This window comes from Dysidea avara, chromosome 11 (genome assembly GCF_963678975.1).
Source record: "Dysidea avara chromosome 11, odDysAvar1.4, whole genome shotgun sequence".
Lineage (NCBI taxonomy): Eukaryota > Metazoa > Porifera > Demospongiae > Dictyoceratida > Dysideidae > Dysidea > Dysidea avara.
The window spans coordinates 25,937,780-25,958,980 of record NC_089282.1 but is presented as its reverse complement, the minus strand read 5'-3'; the positions used below and the strand labels follow the sequence as shown (position 1 = coordinate 25,958,980).

Genomic DNA, 21,201 nt, shown 5'->3' with positions numbered 1-21,201 from the left:
AGACTGCTCGTATGGATCACAACTGTGCTTGGGAGAAGCAACCAGCAAAAGCAGACCACTCAAGTCTAGCTGAATTTGGTAATGAAATTTTATAGTTTATTCATGTAGCTTTGTGTTATTGGTGAAAAATCAAATCTGCTACATGGGCAATAAGACCAGTTTTCCCAGACCCAGTCACATATGCTATTATTCATAGGAGCACACAGCTGTTAACTACATTCCAACTGCACAACTGCTAGTATTGATACAGACCGCTATGCCAGACTAGTTAAGTACATAGGTAGGTATGCACACACACATGCACACACACATGCACACACACACACACACACACACACACACACACACACACACACACACACACACACACACACACACACACACACACACACACACACACACACACACACACACACACACACACACACACACACACACACACACACACACATGTCATTGCGAGGCCTTTGGCCAGCTGTGGGCACACACCTGGTTTAAAAAATAAAAACAGTAAGCAAATGTAAGTCCAAAACAATGTGTTTTGTTTAAAGATAGTAACTTCTAGTGATCAAACTGCGTAAACTACTTCTCTCCAGAAATTGCTTTTCCCAAGCCTTGAACATGTTAAGTGCCTCTACAAATAATTATTGATTAAGCTATAATGATTTCTGCAACTCTTCTATAATGCATCAAATCTTTCTTAACAGACTTAGAGTGGTAAGATTTAATGAAGTGGCTATATTTATGGGCCTGTAACGTAGGATTTTTTTTGCTATATTTACAGCATTCCTAAGTGCACATGTGCAAGCATCTCATGATTTAGTTTGTTACATTTGCTATTTAAAAAAACACTTAGAAAAAATTGTGACACAAAAAGGTATAAGAAATGAAGAAAAAAGGTGTGATGTGACCGAGGCTCGAACCCACACATCCAGGTTTGGAGTACTCCTCTTGTTTTTGTACTATTTAAATGTTACAAATATGAAATACTATATAGTCTAACCCATACCAGTGAAGAAGAAACCAAAGCTGAACCCGACCCTAACCCTAATGTTAACCTGATGTTTGCCTGTTAAACACAGTGATGACTTACAACTAGTGTGTTTGATACTCAAGTTATACAACAAACGACCGGCTAAATAAATATTTGCACCGTGACCGACTAAGTCATGAAATGCTTGCACATGTGCACTTAGGTATACCATAAATATAGCAAAAAAATCCTACGTTACGGGCCCATAAATATAACCACTTTGAAGATTTAACTGTGAAATGATTTATTAGGGAGATTTTATTCATTACGTAGCTAAAATAGCTGTAATTAAAATGTCTCAGAATGGACCCCATCCCTGACAACTTTGAGTTGGAAACCAAGCAGCAAATTTCTAGAACTACCCTACTTGCTTTTCCTAACCAATACTGCAAAGCTGGTGTGAAGGAAAAGTGAGACTGGTTTTATGGGTGATATTTTTTGGACAGGAATACTTAAACTTTCAGTAACCCTACTATATGTACTGTACTGTAAAATAAGTACGTACATACGTATTATTGTAATAATAACATACAAGTGAAGTCATAATTTATATATCTGCTTCTTATCTTGAAGGTTCAAATATCCCATTACACGTGCTACAATTAATAGGTAACTTTTGTATTTATATGTATTGCAGTATTGATATCGTTCACTTTTACTATAGCTGAAAAAACAGTTGGACATGGTATGTTAATTCAAAGTACTTGTCACATAATTTTTTTTATTTGTATAGCAGATGTTAGTACACATGCCTAGAGTTGAATGTGAATGTTAAAATTGTGACATGGCAAGCAACGCTGGGCTTGTGAATCCCTGAAACTAGTTAATTTTTCATTGTTTTGGAAGCTAAGCATATGAAGTTGGTGCGTCCTTGGCAGAAAGAGACCTAGGGGCAGATACAGGGGAGAGTCAAGGGGAGCTCTTGATCCCCCTCCAAAAATTTTAGTTTACCAAGATCGAGATACTCTAATAAAGCAGTCACAGTATTAGAGCAGTGTGTAGCGAGCTGTGTGAGACATTTTATGTACTTTATCAGCAATAAATGCGTAGTTACTGAAATGGGCAGTTATTGTAAGTTGGATGTGACCTTTTTTTGGTCTTACCTTACCAAACCAGACCATGTAGTGCTTCAATTCATTTTGACCCCCATCCTTTTCATAAGTCTGGATCCATCCTGGAGACCATCATAAAAAAATTGTCCAGAGGCTACTTCATTGTTGGAGTCCAAAACACTCGAAATGTTTGGAATTAATTTCTACATTATAAATAAAAATTCTAGCTAAAATATACTCAATAGTCAAAGTTCATAATTTCATAGATCTTCCAATGGAAAATCTAGATTGTTCTAGAACATTTTATGTATGTTCTATTAGAAATCCTCAAAAAAAATGTGTGCTTATAGACCATTTTCCAGTGTAACGGACACACCTCATAAAATTTCAGAAACAGTTACATTGGTAGGCAAAAAATATGCTTATCACATGTGCGGTTGTTGGCTGTCATATGTTTTGAGCCTGCCAGAAAAATTAAAGCCTTGACGTTGTGGAAAGATTGATAACCGAAAACCAGGGCTAAGCCTACATTATCAGAGATGAAATTATCCCATAGCAAAGATGATAAGGAGAAAAGTCTCTTGGATACAGTTCATGTTGTGCATAGTGTATTGTGGGTTAAATCTAGCCTAAATCTAGGCATTTCCTAATTAAAAGAGTTTTAAAGTTTAGCCGCCAATCCTAGACCACCTACAATCCAACCATTTAATTACTGCATTTAATCTTACAAGCACACAAAAAATTGGAATTTTCAACTAGAGTAGGGACCATAGCGCATCGATAAAAGTACTGAAACAAGTTGGAGTAGTCCATGATATTAAATCACTGTAAAACAATAAGAAGTGTTATATCCCTACTGTGCATTTCTGTTATGGTATCTTGAGCACAGTACGGATATAACACTTCTTATTGTTCTACAGTGATTTAATATCATTGACTACTCCAACTTGTTTCAGTACTTTTTATTGTGTGCTTGTTCAGTCCCTACTCTAGTTGAAAATTCCAAATTATTTTGTGTGCTTGTTAACTTTTTTGTAAATAATTTTATTATGACTGGTGAACCCACGCATACAAAATCTGAAAAGGCACCGCGCGCCCCAGCTATATCATTTATTGTCTGAAAAGTGAAGTATCCATTACGCTTCGTTGTCAGTTATGTTCAACCCATTACACAGCATTTCAAATCAAGAACTGTTCGAAAAGCACCTCTACAATCCAAGCATACCAAAAGAAAGAAATAGTGCCGCGCGCCCCAATCATATTAATTATCGTCTGAAAAGTGAAGTATCCGTTACGCTTCGCTGTAGGCTATGTTCAACCCATTACACAGCAGTACGAATCAAGAACTGTTTGAAAAGCACCTCTGCAATCAAAATAGCCACGATGAAAAATACGGACGATTTCCGCTTCGAAGTGAAGCCATCACGTGCTCGCACCAAATCGACACCTTTCCCTGTCAGCAAAGATGAATGGGACACAAAGGAGGACACTGGTAAGTCCATGAAGAATGCATTGTACGTACTGTGGTATGCCAAAAGGCACCTTTCGGGCCGAAGCGATGTCGAACAGTGAAAAAATCAAGTCCGTAGCCTTAGCGGTTATCGAGTTACGCTTGTCTGAAGGCATCAGTCAGTCAGTTACTTACTCAGTCAGTCAGTAGAGAATTCCGTTGAATAAAAAATTTGTAAAATTCCATAGCAACTTATTGAAAGCGTTTTGGGTCGATCTGAAAGCTTGTTTGGGCTTAGTTTTACCTCACCAATACTGCCTCATCGTCATAAGGGAAAATTGAGGCTGGTTTTTGGGTGATATTATTTCGTGGGCCACACCTACTCCTTTGTGGTCCCTACTATACAGTTACTATCGTACTGTATGATGGTGCAGGTAGGTATTTTCAGTGCAGAGCCGAGTTAATGTTTAACCTGTGGCTGTAGAATACCATAATAGCTTTCACTTTTCAAATATCAAGTCTATGACCACTGATTTCTTGCAATGTGCTTCCTAGTGGCACCAGTGAGACGAATTCAGAGATCTCTTGCTGTCACCTTCAGACCTAACAGCTTCTCCTTATGTAATAAAGATTCCAACACTTTTACTTCAGCACTTGACAGGTTCTTAGCTCGCAAAAGAAGTGACTTGATGGCTTTGTTGAACATTTTAATATTTGTTTGCCTATCAATGTTACGGAATTCCATAATATGTGAGGTCTCCATTATACTGCTAAATGGTATATTAAATGTAATCAAATAAACACTGTAATACAATACTATTGCAGCTTCTCTCTATTATTCCATCAAATCAAAGCCAATATTATAGCCATTTTGGTACAGATTGGCAGGATAGTACACTACGATCAAGACCTACTCATGCTAATCGTCATCATCATTATCATCATAACAAGTGCTATTTGTGACAATAGGCTGTAAACCATGCAGGATTTGCTATGTTAAAAATTGAGCAACTGCAACTTATCATATTTTACATGAAAATTTGAGATACTCTAATAGAATAGTCACTGCAAAATCCTAATAGACAGATAGTGCAATCAAGACTCACAGTAGTGAGGCGTGCGGCCAAGAAACTACGAAGCGCATGCCCAATTAAAAGACGCGGCCACTACTGTGAGTTATTTACGTGTAGGGTCGGTTTCGCAATATTAGCCCTGGATTACACAACATCTCTCAACGGATTTGTATTGCGTTACATAATAAAAAAAATCTTTAGTCGTCATCATTTTCTTGCGACCTTGCTAAAATAAAGAATATAGCCGTATTTAGATATATTTCACTTTATTTTTCTACCTTGTGTTACATGTATCGTCACGTTATACCAGTCATCTTACCCGTGTTTGTACCAGCCATCTAGGCCTGACATTATCTAATTCTGGTTGATCCTACGCGCATTTTCTCCATTCAAATCTGTAATCCCTACAATAACTTTTAAAGACACGATGTGGTCACAAGCCCTAATGTCTGACAAACATGTTGTGAAAGCGTGCAGACCCGTAAGTTCCCTAGGAAAGGAGTTTTGAGCAGAAATCTTTTAGAGTCTATTTGGTGCACGCCCCATGCGAGCGTTTATAATCGGCAGATGTCTTATAAAACAAGGTGTGAAAGCATGAAGAAGGTACAGACACTATAAATCATTAGTCAATACTCCATTTAGTGCCATGCACCACTTATGATACAAGAAATATTTTGTAAGTTGTGTGGAATGACCACTGAAAACCTATGTACATGCAGTCACAAACCACAAACCACATTCCAGACAATACTTTGTTACCCTACATTAGTTTACGTACATAATGAAAGCCACTACACTCCACCTTAAACTGATGGTGTTTTGTGGAAGTGTGAAACTGCTGTGGAGGTGTGAAACTGCTGTGGAAGTGTGAACTGCCATGACAGAACAAATGAGGCAATTCTAATTGTGGATAAGATGGCTGCAAAATTCATGAAAATTTCTTGCGGTAGAGTAAACACATAACAATGCTACTACAACACATAACAAAAATCATCAGTTTAACACCAAGTGATTATTTCTTGGATATCTGCATGATGACACAACATTAAGTGAGCCCTGTAAAAGAAACAAGGAGGCACTGAATTAAACATTTTAAAAATTATATTTAAGACTATAAGTGAATCTCGTGTACCAGTGGCGGATACAGGAGGGTTGCAATGGTTTCAGCTGAAACCCCCTCTGGAAATAGCACACCCAAAATTTATTGATGAGTCATCGTATGGGTGCAAAATGAAAAACTTCAAACGTTAGCCTTTGAAATCACAATTACGACATTCTACAGCAGGTTGTGACCTTTTTTTTTTTGGTCTTTGACTTATAGCTAGGCTGAAGTTGAGTGGAATCTGAAACCCCCTCTGAAATTTCTAGATCCGCCACTATGTACCAGAGGTAACATAAATATGTTTTGGTGCCTAAGTACGTAAACATGAACACAAGGAGACTTGTCAAACAACAAGTGGCCACCAAACAGAATGTACAACATGGTAAATATATTTCTTAGCTATACAACAGGAAATTCAGGATTGCAATTGTACCAATTCCCACTTTTACGCTAAGTGAATACCTGACAATATTGTTTAACCCATTTTACAACCAATACGTGATCTTAAATAACATTAAGTTACACTAGTGCATAAAAGTACAACTTATAAAGCTGTGAACTTGTGCACAAACCTGAAGTCAAAGCTGCTAATCAGACAACTGGCCAATTATCACTAGGCCTAGGGCTGGGTTTGTGGTCACCACAAAACACAACTTGCTTGGTAATCTGACAACACAAGAGACCAATCATATGAAATTCACAATACTAATAAAGGTCCTACCTGGTCCAGAGTTAAGTATCACAAGCACATCCACTGTTAGTGGGTGAATCACTATGACTAGATTGCCTGTAAAAACAGATAGGTGAACATTAAATACAATACACTTAAATTTATCACTTAATAAACATTTGGAGATTTTATTCATTTAAACAGTTGACATTGTTACACAGAGACCTGAATAGACAGGCATATCAAGAAGTTTGCAGACATTTGCTATACTTTTGTTCATGGCAAAAATGCCAGCTGGAACAGCATGTCCAATACATTTCAATTGAAAAATCATTAAAAATTAAATTAATTATCGTGTACCACCTACCTCAAGTCTGTTTAGTAACTTTCTGAATTTGATACATGTAGAGCAACTCTCTGCGAGTACAATGATGCCTCCAATTCACTGAAATTTTGGCTTGTCAAAATGGCCTAAACTGACCGGGTGTAGCAAATTCCCCCATACATTTTGTATTGAGTGTTTTGGGGTCATGCAATAAAAGGTGTAATAACCCATGACACATGATAGATACCTCCGATTCCAAACCAGATTTGGAAATAGCAGTGAATAGTGATTAAGATGAGCTATAGTAGAAGGAAATCAGAGGAAATTTAAGCTCGTCATTTTAAGATTGAAAATCACTTACTTTTTCTATGGCGAATTGAATGCCAGATATTTGGAAAGGAATGCTCTCATCTATTTTGATGTCTTGATAGCCATTATTAACCTTCACTACATTAGTGTTACAATTGAACAAAAGCACTGTGAATCAGTTCTGCAGGTTAGTTTGTGAAAATGACAGTGTTCCGTGATTAAACAAAATAATGTCCATCCCATGCAGCAAACTTCTTCATATGTTTCACTGTACATAAATTCAGTAATTTAGACCAGAACATGTGAATGGGTATACTTTTTCATACAAACATCGATATCTGACACAGATTCACTTACTGACTTTTCATCTGCAGCCAAAGTTCCAAGACTTCTGATGATGATGTAAGTGGCAAATGATAAGATAGCCATGGTTTTTTGGTAATTGGTCCGTACACCTTGTCACTACAATCTCGCCATGAGAAAATACAAGCTAGTGGAGCTACTAGAATTTTTCACCTGGCGGGATTCTAAAATACTGCAAATGCGGTTAATCGGTGTGTGTCGATGTTGATCTAATCCTCGATCTAATCAGTTCGTTAACCTCCACTCCAGATTCTTATTCTTTCACACTTCAGCAACGGTGTACGGCCTCTGCATTAAAGTACACCTCACCATGAAATGAAATCCAGTTACAATAAGACTTAATGTTGATTACTCAGTCTCGTTACTCTCACTCTCCTTCTTGGACTGCCATTTTAAACAACATTTGTTCAATTTTAATTAAAACCGCGTATCACATGTGTCCACTTGGGGTGTTGCAGGGACATTCCAAGGGACTTCCCCTAAATAGATCACGTGATAGTTGTCAGTCTTGTGTGGTACTTGTCCTTAGTCATGGCTCAGCAATGCGGTACATGTGTACTATAGCCTAGCTATAGGATTTTTTGTGTGATGATGCATATGGTCGCATAGAACGCATGATGGTAGGGCAAATTCCCGCCTCTAGCTATGCCTATGGCATTAACTAGCTTTTTCTATAGCTACTATTATGTTGCTGATACATCAGGGGAACCAGAGTAAGGTGAAAGTGGTAGCTAAGGCTAAGTCAACTGGTCTATATAGTCTGGGCCTCTGGGGCATACTCCCTCAGAAAATTTTAGCTAGCTAAGTGTAGCTAGCTACTGCAGCTTTTAGCTAGTCCTTCAGTCACCAAATTCGCTTCATCAAGTTTGAAAGTTCTAGTCAAAAAGGGTCAGATCTCAATGCACTGGTTGTATCTTCTGATGCCCTATATACATTGTCCAAAAGATAGTTAGAGTCCCATATTAAAATGAACTCTTGTTATATGCTTGTATGGACTCTTGATAATAATGACTATATGTATTTATTTATTATTATTAAATGCTATCCCACTATAGGGCTTAGCTTTCAGGTTGCGTATACAAGTATTCTTTCATCTGCCAGTATAAATTACTATTCCATGCACTATGAGGCCTGGGAAATGTAAGGCTCTAGCTCCACACTAAGAATCAAATTATATAATGTTCAACACAATGATAAGATAATTGTCAGAGCAGAGTTCATGGTTATTGTATCAGCAAAGAGTTTTGAATATTAATTGAGATGTTTATTTAAGTGCATTTTGACTGTTCCTCCTATAATTCTTGTTCAATTAACTGATATCTTGTTGGTTTCCCTCCATCCTCTTTACTGATCCCTCTTTATTGATTTTATATGACTAGAAAATCTGTACACCTTGTCAATCCAGTTACAACAGTTGATCTAAATGTGATGATGATGATGCAGTTATCGAGACGAGGAGATGCATAACATTTCCCTACAGTGCCACAACACAAAAACACTTGAAATGTAATCTGAGACTTACATGTATATAGCTGCAGTGAACTAAGTAAGATAACTATAGCTGCTGGTAAGCATTGTGTCGTATTACCATCAATCAGTGCTTGTGCAACAACATCTCTCCTTTATGCTCCATCATCTCTCCTGGCCTGAACTTAAAACTCGACACAAGATATCCAGACTACAGACATTTTACAAAGCACTTCACAACCAAATTCCCTTATCTATTCCATCCAATTATCTTCCAATGACCAGAGAAACCAGGCAATATCATCAGTACCATTTCATACTCCCTACAACATCTACTACAGCTTACCAAAAAGGTTTTTTTCTCCAGAACAGCTCAAGACTAGAACTCGTTGCCACAATTCCTAATTGATTTAAATGACTCTGACTCTTTCTCAGTTAATATTTCTAATTATTGTAGTAATGTACATGTGTGATTTTTTTTTTCCTGAGTGCATCAGCAGTGTTGGCCGCTCAGTAATAATAAATAAAAAATAAATAAATAAGCAATAAATTGTCTGTATTATGAATTCAGTCAAAATTATGCATAGCTAGCTGTAGTAATTTATTACGCATCCAGTTAACACTTAGCTAAGTTTGAGCATAAGATGTCTGAAGTACTCCACAGATATATTTTGTAAATAATAATATAAAAAAAAGATAAATATACTCTAATAGAACAGTTAATAGCTAGCTGTGTAGTAATTGTGAACTAATTAGGCACTTGCTAATTATGAGCATAATCTAAAGCATTTTTTACCACAGATATGAGATGTTGTAAATAGTCATGAATGCCACTGTAAACATAAATCTATAGAACAGTCTGTCTATTCTACGCTGTAAATTCATACTTCCAAATTTACAGTGTGAACAGTCTGTAATGTGTATGCCTTTGTCAAACAAGATGACAGGTGCATATGTTTGACTCTCCAAGATAATGATATTATTGCTAATTTCCAAATATCAGTCATCTAAATGTTACCATTAAATTTTTTAACAATTTTGTTGTTCCCCCAGTGGGACTATCAGTCTATCACTATAACAAAAATGAGTGATATCCACCTAAAAAACACCTTCGCTGTAAAAAAAGGCGCGTCCAAGAAACTACAAGTACCTGTAATCCAATCTAATTAAAAACAGCTCAGTTGTAGGGAAAGACTTCATAAAAGTAAAAATAACTGGTAACTTAAAGAGCTGATATCTGGAGAGGCCAAGAATCAATCTTACTCATACTAAAATTTTTTAATCCATGCAAGAACACCTTGCATTATTGGCTGTAAAAAAAAGTGCACCCATGAAAGTAACTGGCAATTGAAATAGCTGATATCTGAAGCGGCCAAGAATGAATGCTGATATACAACTAATTGGAATTAACAAAAAGTTTAACATCGAACCTTTATCTTTCAGCTGTGTTCTACATTCACTCTTGCTGCATCATAAATTGATTTCTTTTAACTCTAATTGGCTGGTAATTTGGCTGCCTTTTTTTTTGCTCTATACACTGAAAAAGCGGCCAAATTACCAGCCAATTAGAGTTAAAAGAAATCAATTTATGATGCAGCAAGAGTGAATGTAGAACACAGCTGAAAGATAAAGGTTCGATGTTAAACTTTTTGTTAATTCCAATTAGTTGTATATCAGCATTCATTCTTGGCCGCTTCAGATATCAGCTATTTCAATTGCCAGTTACTTTCATGGGTGCACTTTTTTTTACAGCCAATGCAAGGTGTTCTTGCATGGATTAAAAAATTTTTAGTATGAGTAAGATTGATTCTTGGCCTCTCCAGATATCAGCTCTTTAAGTTACCAGTTATTTTTACTTTTATGAAGTCTTTCCCTACAACTGAGCTGTTTTTAATTAGATTGGATTACAGGTACTTGTAGTTTCTTGGACGCACCTTTTTTTTACAGCGAAGGTGTTTTTGAGGTGGATCATATATACTTAACTTGGTAGGAATTTACTTTGTTATAAAACACTTTTGCAAATAAATGCAGGCACTATATAATACAACTTTATATAGCCATGAATAAGCAAGCACATTAATTGTAATTGGCTTTGGTATCGGATTGGTAGATATTTTTCCGTATTACTAGTTTGATCTTCATTGCAACTGTAGATAAAAAAGAGCAATGATTTGTGTAAAAGCAAACTTCAAGGCCTGGCTTTGAGTATATATGTATTTAAACTACAAAAAGAAGTGAAGTCCATGCCAAAGCAGCCAAGCTGTATAGAAAGGGTGCAGCCTTCAAAAAGCCTGGGTGTTATGGTCATTATTAAAATTAACACCATTGCAGCTACCATCTTTGATTTCACAACTTTTTTTACCCATACAGACTTTTTATGCAGCTTGGCTGTTTTTGCATGGATAATGTTTAGACCTAGCTTTTAAGTAATCCATGCTTGCATTCAGCCCCAGTTTTAATTACTTAGATACAAGTATTTTAAAGGAGTGGTGAGTGTGCTTATTACAATTTGGAATCTTTGCTTTCAACAGTGAAACATGGGGTGAAAGAGGCTGTTTAGACTCTAGTGTAATGCACAACTCCAGCTGTTTATTAGAAATGATACCTTTAACATCCACTACTAAAACAGACCCAGGGATATCTTCTATCACTTTGGATGAAGTACGTACCTAAGGTATAATTAAGCCCAGATAAATACAGCACTTTGAAGCTGTACATCTCAGATAGAGTTTGACCACTTTAACCTTTGGTGTTAAAGAAACCATACTCCATGGAAATTTCCACGAAAGTGTATTTTTCTGTCAAACCATGTCATGTGAATATGTGAGGGTTCTGGTTACTGTAATACACGCTTGTCTTGTTTTTCATGTGTCAGCACTTGCTTCCTTGGCTGAATGACACACTGTATTACATCTTGTGTCTGTTTAGCCACTGATAAGATGGCATTGCTGATCGGAAATAGCAACTACAAAGGAACTGCCAATCACCTGAAATGTCCTCATAATGATGTGAAGGCAATGGCAGAAAAGTTACAAGACCTTGGCTTTAAGACTCTTACACTTGTTGATGTGTCACTCCAAGAAATGTCTAGAGCAATAGACTATTTCTGTGGACTTCTTCATGAAGGAATGTACACTGTGTTTTACTACTCAGGACATGGACTAGATGTTCATAAGACTACCTACTTGATACCTGTTGATGCTAATGGTCAGCAGGTGAACACTGAGGAATGTGTAAACTATGATTTTGTTAGACAAAAAATGCAACAGCAACGTACTAAAGTCATTGTGTTCCTTGACTGCTGTAGGACAATGTAAGATACATACTGTTTAAATGCTGCTGCTACATATGCATCCTTCAATGGCGGATCCAGAATGGGGCATTTGGGGCAAATGCTTCCCTTCCTCACCTTGTGGAGGAGTCAGCCATACTTCTGATTAAAATACTAAGCTTTATGTCAGGCCAAGATCAGTTTATACAACTCATGAAAATATGTACATTTTACTAGCATTTATTACTAATTTGCCTGAAACCAAAACAAACCAAAGTCAAACTAGCTGTGAAATAGTCACCCAGAACATTCGTGTATACTAAGCACCTCTAAAAATAATTATTGTGTTAGTATTAGTATCAATTTATGGACATAGTACAAAACAAGAGAAAAATAATTGTTAGTAGGCCAGAGGCCTTTTACTCTGTCCATATCCTGTTGTTGACCAGAAATGGTCTAAATTATTCTTAAAGTTGCTGAGATTAATTGACTCAATGACATTATCAGGTAGCTAGGGAGTTCCACTGATTAATCACACTGTTGGTAAAGAAGTTGAGCCTGGATGTGAGTCTATACATTGCTGTTTGAAAATTCGTTGATTGTGACCTCTAGCTACACTATTTGTAAAACAAAAATGGTTGTGGTGTGACTTTGCTAAGATTGTTCACCGGCTTGTAAACATCAATTAGTGCACCTCTCTGTCTACGACAATACAATGAATATAAGTTAAGATGGTGTAATCGCAACTCGTAAGGTAAGTGTGCTATTTTCTGGGACTAGTTTGGTCACTCTTTGTTGATTTTTTCCAGTTTATCAATATTTCTGGCCAGATACGGACTCCTAATTGACACACAGTACTCTAAATGTGGGCGGATATAAGTTTTGTATAAAGTAGGAAGGACTCACTGGTCAAGTGATTAAAGGTTCTCTTAATTAGACCAAGGGACTGCATTGTTTTTGCAGAGGCTTTATCACATTGTAGACTAAAATCAGGTTTTGATGTTATCCACATGCCTAGATCCTTTTGAGATGATACAATAGTAAGCTTAGATCTTGATTCTTCTTCATCCATATAGTATTCATAAGTTGAAGCATTTCCATGTTGTAAATAAATGTTTACACTTACTGGCATTAAAGCACAGTTACCATTCTTTCGACCAGCTACAAAGATTATCCAAATCATTCTGAAGGTGGAGTGCATCTCTAAAGCTTGTTATCTGAGCATAGATTTTGATGTCGTCAACAAAAATTCTATGATCTTGATTAATTGAAGTTGTCAAATTTTCAAAAGTTTCCAGTAAGTTGTTGAAGCAGGATTTTTGACAAGTAAAGCCATGTTGCTGAGGGAAAATGCATTATGTTCAGTAAGAAAGGTGATCATGCGGTCGCAAATAATTGATTCTAGCACTTTGCAGGCTTGTGATGTCAAGCTAACAGGGTGGTAGTTGCTAGGTAGGTTTCTTTGGCTGCTTTTAAAAATAGGAGTAACATTAATTTTGCTAATGACCAGTCCTGGGGAAGTTGTTCTGATTGCAACGATTGATTGTAAACTAGGCAGAGAGGTTTGCACAGTTGACTGCAAAAAGTAGCAAGTATGTTGCTGTTGGTTAAGACATTCAGTGCCTTTAAACAGCTTTTAAGACTTCACAACCATCTGCAAAGACCAAAATGGCAAAAATCAACAGTGAGACACTACTAAGAGGTGATGATTTGTTGCTTCAAAAATGCAGCAACTAACAAGAGAATCTGGCTCAGCTATAACTTAGTCTGTTTGTGCCCCTCCCCTTGCCAGCTCCTGGATCCACCACTGGCTACTACATTATCTACAAGTATGTAGAGTAATCAATTCATAAGCAGAATTATCTTTATCAACTAATAAAAATTTTCCATTGATTTGTGTTGTAGGGGTTCTGCAGCAGTTGAATTATTGGCATCAGGGAATACTTCTACTGCTTATGATAGTGTTGCTAATTTTTATCAAATATGTGCTTGGTGAGTTATTAGACACTTGATGTTTGATGTATTTTTTGTATGACAGTTTGACTATGGGCTTGATTTCTTAGATGTTCAATGTTGTCTTTTCACATACTGCAGCAGCTACAATGCATACACAATGGACCTACTTTTGCCCTCATTTGTTTCCCATTTCTTATCTCCAGCATAGGTGATAATTTGTGGGCTTTTGTGCTATGTAGCCATCTTGTTTATCATGGAAATTTATTGTCCACAATTTCGTTAGTGGGTGGATTGATTGCAAAGGCCGGCATATCTTGTACAGTAGAACCTGTCTATAATGATCACCTTGGGACCAGATATATCTGGCCTTTATACACAGGTGGCTGTTATAGAGAAAACCTGCATAAGGTGGTCTGCAGCATTTTAGTGGCTATGACCATTTATAAATGAGTAATTATTATTTAGACTCTATTTAGGCTGTTTTGGGTAGGTAATAAATCTCATATACTCCTGGCCACGCCTTTAAGCACAATATGACATACGTATGCTCAAAATCGGGTTTGTCCAATCGCTATGCGTTATTCACGTACAGTGATTTAACGAGCATGATTATTTAGTCACGTGAGGACGCATAGTTGTCATGGTGCTAGTATTATTGTAAGAAAACCAGCCGCTTTTGCCGAGCCTACAGCAGAAACAGCCGTGGATGAGGTAAGTAATATGAGTGTAATGTAAAATAGAGTCTAAAGCAGTTATACGGGCACAATGTGGAGTCTATGAAATTTATAAACCCTCAGGCCCTTAGTAGCGCCCTCGCTTCTCTCGTGCACTACAGCCCAGGCCTTCGGGTTTATAAATTTCATAGACTCCACATTGTGCCCGTATAACTATTATTAAGAGGCTCGCGCCAACCGCAATACAGTGATAATTTTACTAGTCTTTATACAGAAAGGGCAAGGTGAGCTTGTTATGAGTGTTGGTTATAGCTATTGAATACGTTTAAGCAATGAAGCCTGATAGTTTGTATAGCATTCATTGAAAGGCAAGAAGTGTGATAATTGCGTATTAATTGAAACGGTGCTGTGGTGTCAGACTATTGGCTTAAGAAGCTACCATAAAAGAAAGCGACTGCTATACGAAGGATGAAGTTATGTATACAGTGATTCATAGGTGAATTCTTGGTTGGCCATTATACGCGTTAGACAGGTGACCGCTTAATGCAGACCACAATACATACATTTGTATGGGAAAATATTTGGGACCTCATGACCGTGGCCGTTATACAAAGGTGACCGCTTAATCCAGGTGACCATAACACAGGTTCCACTGTACTAGTCTTTGTTTTTTACACTGATAACCATACGTATGTAGCTAAAAACAAAGCAAAAATGGTCACAGTGCATTTCAGTGATTGATGAGGTGCCGACCATTACCGTTTACAACTGTTGTGTTTAGTTGCGTTAAACTGTTCATTATGTACATGCGTAGCCTTGTATTCAAGTTTAAACTCGGCATCACAACCATTCAACTTTCTGATAGTTTCCACACTGGCAACTCCAGGCTCATACATTGTTAAACTAGTTAAAACACTGCATATGTTTGTACACTAAGGAACATAAGGGCATGAGGGAAATGAGGTTGTATTATACGTAGGGGTTGGAGGAGACACCTTTATTTAAGGGGGGCTAGGGTCTAGCTTGGTGATGCCAAGACCAAAAGAAAAGGTCACTTCCTACTGGCAATAGATGCCCTCCACAAACTAGACTATATCTCCTTATTTATAACTACATACGTAGCTTGCTACACTGCTCCTCTGAAGAATACAGTGACTGCTCTATTAGAGTATCTTGAATTATTGATGCTACAGATACTTTTAGGGCCCCCCATAATTTTTCACAGGGGTTACAGCCCCCTTACCCTTTCTTTCAAATTGAACAATATGAAAAGACTGTGATATTTAGTAATACTATGTATTGTGATATTTCCATGAATGCATTGTGATCATTCCAGTCATCATGTTCCAGTGTCCTTGTTGATTTTATGCAAGGTGTGCTTAATTGCCATACGGCGAAAAATATAAATGCATATTTCCTCTTTGGAGATAGAACATCATACATACACACAATATAATAATATTTACATACGTACTTTCTTTCATGCGTAATGGCTAATCAATGATTTGACTATTTAATATTTTCTTACAGTGCTCCATCTTGTGAAGCCTTTGAGATTGAGGGAGAGAAGCTTTCTTTTATGACACAAGCACTACTGAAAGCTTTGAATAGTCCAGGACACCGGAAAAAAATCAATGGAAAGATTTGTCCACTGATAATGAAATGTTAGCAGTAGTGTTTTGGTTGTTTATTGTTACTTTTTTTGTAATAGATTATAGAGAGAGAAATTTGTCCTCTTCAGATGACAAACCATATGCAAGACCTTGGACTTTGAATCAGCTAGCTGAAGATATCTCCCTTGAAGATCCTATCTATGGTCCACCCAGTGATGATGCAGAGACTGGTATGAAGGACCTATTGTTGGGTAAGCCTAACACTTATTGTCTAGCTTGAAGTGTTAATGTATTACAACTGCAGAACTACCAAAGAATGTTGAGTTATACTTCAACCACCCAACCATGACACTTTATTATCGCTGTATCCGGTTAGCATTTCAGGCAGAATTTTCTAACAGTTTGATAGTATATGTTACGTTTGGCGGTACCAAGTTACCTGATCTTGAACTAAACACACAAGAATTGGTGAGAGTATAACTGTTGAGTTTATACCATATTCTTACTGGTTATTGTGTGTATAGGAAACGTTGGGGCTGACCGTGAGCAAAAATACTGAAACATCTTTCAGGATAGGAAACTTGCTTGCGCTGAAGGTATAAAATTATTGATCACAACTTGCTGTACTGTTGTGCATAAGGGACCATAAGTAGTGCACTACTCTAACTTGTGCAGTGCCTAACATATGATGTATGTCATTGAGCTCAGTAGGATAACATACTGGCAGACTTATAGTAAAGTCTAGAAATTGTGTTGGGTTTATAGTTGCAACTTCAATGAAATTGCTGAGCAACAGCTTTTGACTGCTAGCTAATTGAAATTCAACTGCGTAGCCCAATCATGGGAACTGAATCTGAATTATTTTGCAATCCCTATAGTAATGTTGTAAGAGATTTAGAAATGTAAATGGTGCACAACTTACAGTCATTTATGCCATATGACACTTATGTTTTGTAGTCAATTGATTTTACTTTTTTGTTTCAGGATGCAGTTCAGAGTTCTGGAATACCTTTTCATCTCCAATTCTCCTTCAAGATGCCTCACAACATTACAGTGACTGACAAGATTGAATATGAGTTACCCTCTACACTGATCAATCTTACATTTTAGCATTAAGTTGTGCAGGCCTATCCTTTTGGTGCCATCTCTTTCCTCGTTGGATAAACTAGATAATAAATCAATAAATAAAAACTTTCTACTCAACGATCTGCATTCCATGATGATTACAATGCCCCTCGTATCTATACGTAGTTTTGTAATGTACTGAGAAATTTTTGATTTTCTGATTTAAATCATTTGTTTTCAGTTAACTAACTAAACAAGCTGTGTAGCTAAATGCAAAAGTCTGCTATACTGACATGGTTGTTCCGCAGCCCATTGTGTGTTTATTGTAATTGTACGTTTCTTCTTTGTGTGTCCCTGCATGGAAGAGCGGCTATGCCAAATATTTGAGCTAAAAATAAAATCTGGGCTAGCCATTTGCATATAACTGTAAAACTAAAAAAATTTGCAAAATGTGGAGTAATTCAAATTGTTTAGTTGTAATTATAGCAATGGTTACTTCACTTCTGGCAATTTTTCTAACTCTGGAAAGTACAATACACCCTTAGGGAAGATTGAGGTCGCAAGGTACTAGTGACATTGTGTTTTGTGTCTTTATTTGGACTCAATGGATAATGTAGAGAACTGGTATGGCCCAAATTAATTAAAGCTATGTATAATAAGGGAGGTGTAGAGGTTAAATTACATCTGGAATGAGGACACACAACATGAAAACTAAGAGGGTTATGTTCATCAAAATGTCTAAGAAAGTTTGACCAGAAATGTTGAGAAGTTTTGCTCTCAAAACATCAATAGACAATGACAATCCAGATGTGGAAGAGCATTCCACAAGGCCTGCATCAAATATGCCAGCATAATAGAAGTGTAATAGGCTGTGCCAGCATTATATATTAGGTGACTATATGAAGCTTACTTCCATGAAAATAGATCAATACTCCCTAATAAAGCAGTCAGTGGAAACTGCAATAGAGCACTCTAATGCACTGTTTGCTCCTATCTCCTTGAGTCAATACTCTCTAATAGGACAGTCATTTAGTAGTATATAAAATACTTTAATAAAACATTTACTGATTAAAATTTTCCAAGACGATTGTAAAAAATGTTGCTACTATAGGAAATGTAATAGCAACACTGAAGAACCTAATAGGTGAAATATTTGGACTGAAAGTATTTTGGGCAAAATCTTGAGCATATTAATTTTGACTCAGGCCTACGTGGAAATCTGTTAAAATAAAAGTGACAAGATGAATCATACTTGGTTATACTGTTGTCAAAATTTATTTAAGCAGATAGAGATAGCTAACTTCACTAGTCTTGCATTTAGTCATTTCAGAGTTCTAAATGTGTATATATTGTAATTATGCTCTAATACTATGAATATGTTTCATTATTGAGGCATCCTTATTAGAGAGGTGTCATGATTTTGCCATGTTTTAATATATGCGCACTAGGACAATTTTTTAGTAAAACTTTCTTCCATGCATAAGAATTGAGTATGTAAGTTGATTTTTAACTGTCACAAAGGGGAATTCCACAGTCTTGGGAGTCTGCAAAAGTAAAAGTGTCAGTTAGAGTTTGTTGTAGAAATTCAGTGAGTAAGTTTGTTTGATGAGGATGATCTAGAGAAGCGGATGATATGATTGTCTTAATTTGTACTAGGAAGTAGATTAAGATGGATTAGTTTGTCTTAAAGGATGAGTACAGTTGTTTAATATGTACTTTGTTGCTGTTCTTTGTACTCTTTCTACAGAGTAATAATGTCTTTTAACAGGTGAGGTCTCCATAATTGTCTGCAGCAAGGTGATGTATAGATTTTTTGACATTAAGAAAATGGGTATAGGAAGTTCTTTTATGCTTTTGAGGTAATTTTGGTATAGTGTGTGGAGAATTTGCCAGAAAATGATGTATACACTCCTTGATCTTTTACACAATTTAGTTTTTCAAAATAGGCATTCAGTCCACTTTTATGATAAAGTTATGGGAACCAATGGAGTGTATAGGGGAACTTTAATTAAATAAAAGATCATTTACATTGCTCAAATTTAGGGTTCGATTGAGGTCACGCTGTAAAGAAAGTGCATCAGTAGGGTTAGAAATTAGAAATAATCTTATTTAGCTATATGTGTCATCTGTAAATAAAAATAACAAGGATGGAAAGACACAGAATGAAAAGCCGTTGATAAACATGGCAAACAGAAGCGGTCCAAATATGCTTCCTTGTGGAACACCTGAAAGTACGAACACCATACTTGAAAAACTATTGTTGATGTGCATGCACACACTTGTTGTCTAGAGCTAAGATAAGCTCTAAACCAGTTGCCCCTGATTCCACAACTGAAATAGTTAGTACCTAGTTATGTAAGACTCAGTCAAATGTCTTTTTGAGAGAGGAACCATCATTGGTGATGAACAAAAAAAAATGACAATGTACAAAAATAACTGTAGCTAATTAAGTGAGTGAGTGAGTCCTTGGACACACACTGCCACAGAGAAGGCAATAAAATGCCCAATCTAAATATATATATTACATCAACTCCAATTGTTTGCAGTTAAAGCTTCCTGCTGATGACATGCACTATGTTAACCACTTGCAGAAGTTATTATAAAGCAGACCTGCTTGGTAGGAAGCCAAAGTAGACATTTGTTATAGTGTGCAGGGGCGTATCCAGGAGCTGGCAAGGGGAGGGGCACAAACAAGCTAAGTTGAAGGTGGTTGGGAGAGCAAATTTTGCTGTGATTTAAGTAGCAATGGCCACTCCTTAGTAGGTTGATTTTTATCATGGACATGGTCTTTGCAGATGGTAGTGATGTCTTAAATAGGCTGTGAAAGTCTTAATACCAGCAACACGATATGATCAAGACACACCAATGGCGGATCCAGAATGGGGCATTTGGGGCAAATGCCCCCCCCCCCCCCCCCTCCCCTCAAGAAATTGCATACAAGATCGAGATACTCTAATAGAGCAGTCAATTACTTTAATAAAGCAGTCACAATGTTCATGAGGCAGTGTAGCTTACCTATGAAGCTATAAATAGGATTTTATTTTACATAACAGACGTGATATTGTTGGTAAAGGATAACTATAGCTATTATTGTTGTGACCTTTTTTTTTTCTTTTTGCTCTTCAACTTTTTTCAGCAAGGTGCCCCCCCCCCCCCCCTTTTTCCAAACTCTGGATCCGCCCCTGCACACGGTAGTGTGTCGTGCAGCCCATCTCCTCCTGTGCTTCATGTGCTGGGGTGGCTGCTGCTGCTGGAGAGGTTGCCAAGGATGAGAAACATTTGGCAGCTGTGGAGAAGGTGGGGTCAGATTTCATTCCATTATATTAGTTGTGAAAACATTTGGAGTTTGGACACCTTTTGCCCTAAAAACTTTACAGAATATAGCTGACCGTACCACTCCTCGCAGCGGTGTCCCTCGGAAAGTTGGAAAGTTGCTAGAAAGAACTTGCTACAACAACTATCTGTGCAACTGTGGTCCAACAATGCCAATACTATCCTTACAATCACTGTTGTATATAGATGCCAGAGGGGTGATTTAATTTTTCTATACAAAATTCTTAACAACTAGCAAGATCTCAAATTATGTAGCTATTGCTCACCAGTCTGGCGTCTCACCTTATGAAGGACATTACTAAGATCGAACAACTACAACGTAGAGCTACTAAATACATCCTCCAAGACTACATCTCTGATTACAAAACACGTTTAACAAAACTCCAACTACTTCCTTTAAAGTATATATTAGAAATATCCAACATTATGTTTTTTATTAACAGCA

The 21,201-nt window shown here is 37.0% G+C and overlaps 1 protein-coding gene and 1 long non-coding RNA gene across 3 annotated transcripts in view; one reads left to right on the top strand and one right to left on the bottom strand.

Moving 5' to 3' along the window:
• Positions 1–17,668, top strand: part of LOC136237524 (hemicentin-2-like) — a 41,449-nt gene extending 23,781 nt beyond the window's left edge. For both annotated transcript variants that reach the window (XM_066027704.1, XM_066027702.1), the window contains exons 15-23: positions 1,607–1,642; positions 1,698–1,718; positions 11,773–12,157; positions 14,021–14,107; positions 16,276–16,409; positions 16,457–16,609; positions 16,663–16,826; positions 16,883–16,954; positions 17,343–17,668. In XM_066027704.1, coding sequence (XP_065883776.1) covers positions 1,607–1,642; positions 1,698–1,718; positions 11,773–12,157; positions 14,021–14,107; positions 16,276–16,409; positions 16,457–16,609; positions 16,663–16,826; positions 16,883–16,954; positions 17,343–17,468 — 1,178 coding nt within the window. In that variant the 3' untranslated portion in view covers positions 17,469–17,668. The remainder of the gene's footprint in view (positions 1–1,606; positions 1,643–1,697; positions 1,719–11,772; positions 12,158–14,020; positions 14,108–16,275; positions 16,410–16,456; positions 16,610–16,662; positions 16,827–16,882; positions 16,955–17,342) is intronic.
• On the bottom strand, positions 5,454–7,866 carry LOC136237525 (uncharacterized). The gene is made up of 4 exons (XR_010692515.1): positions 7,372–7,866; positions 6,432–6,497; positions 6,283–6,376; positions 5,454–5,664 (listed from the first exon to the last, which is right to left on the bottom strand). It is a non-coding gene; the product is annotated as an uncharacterized lncRNA (long non-coding RNA).
• Positions 17,669–21,201: the final 3,533 nt, after the last annotated feature.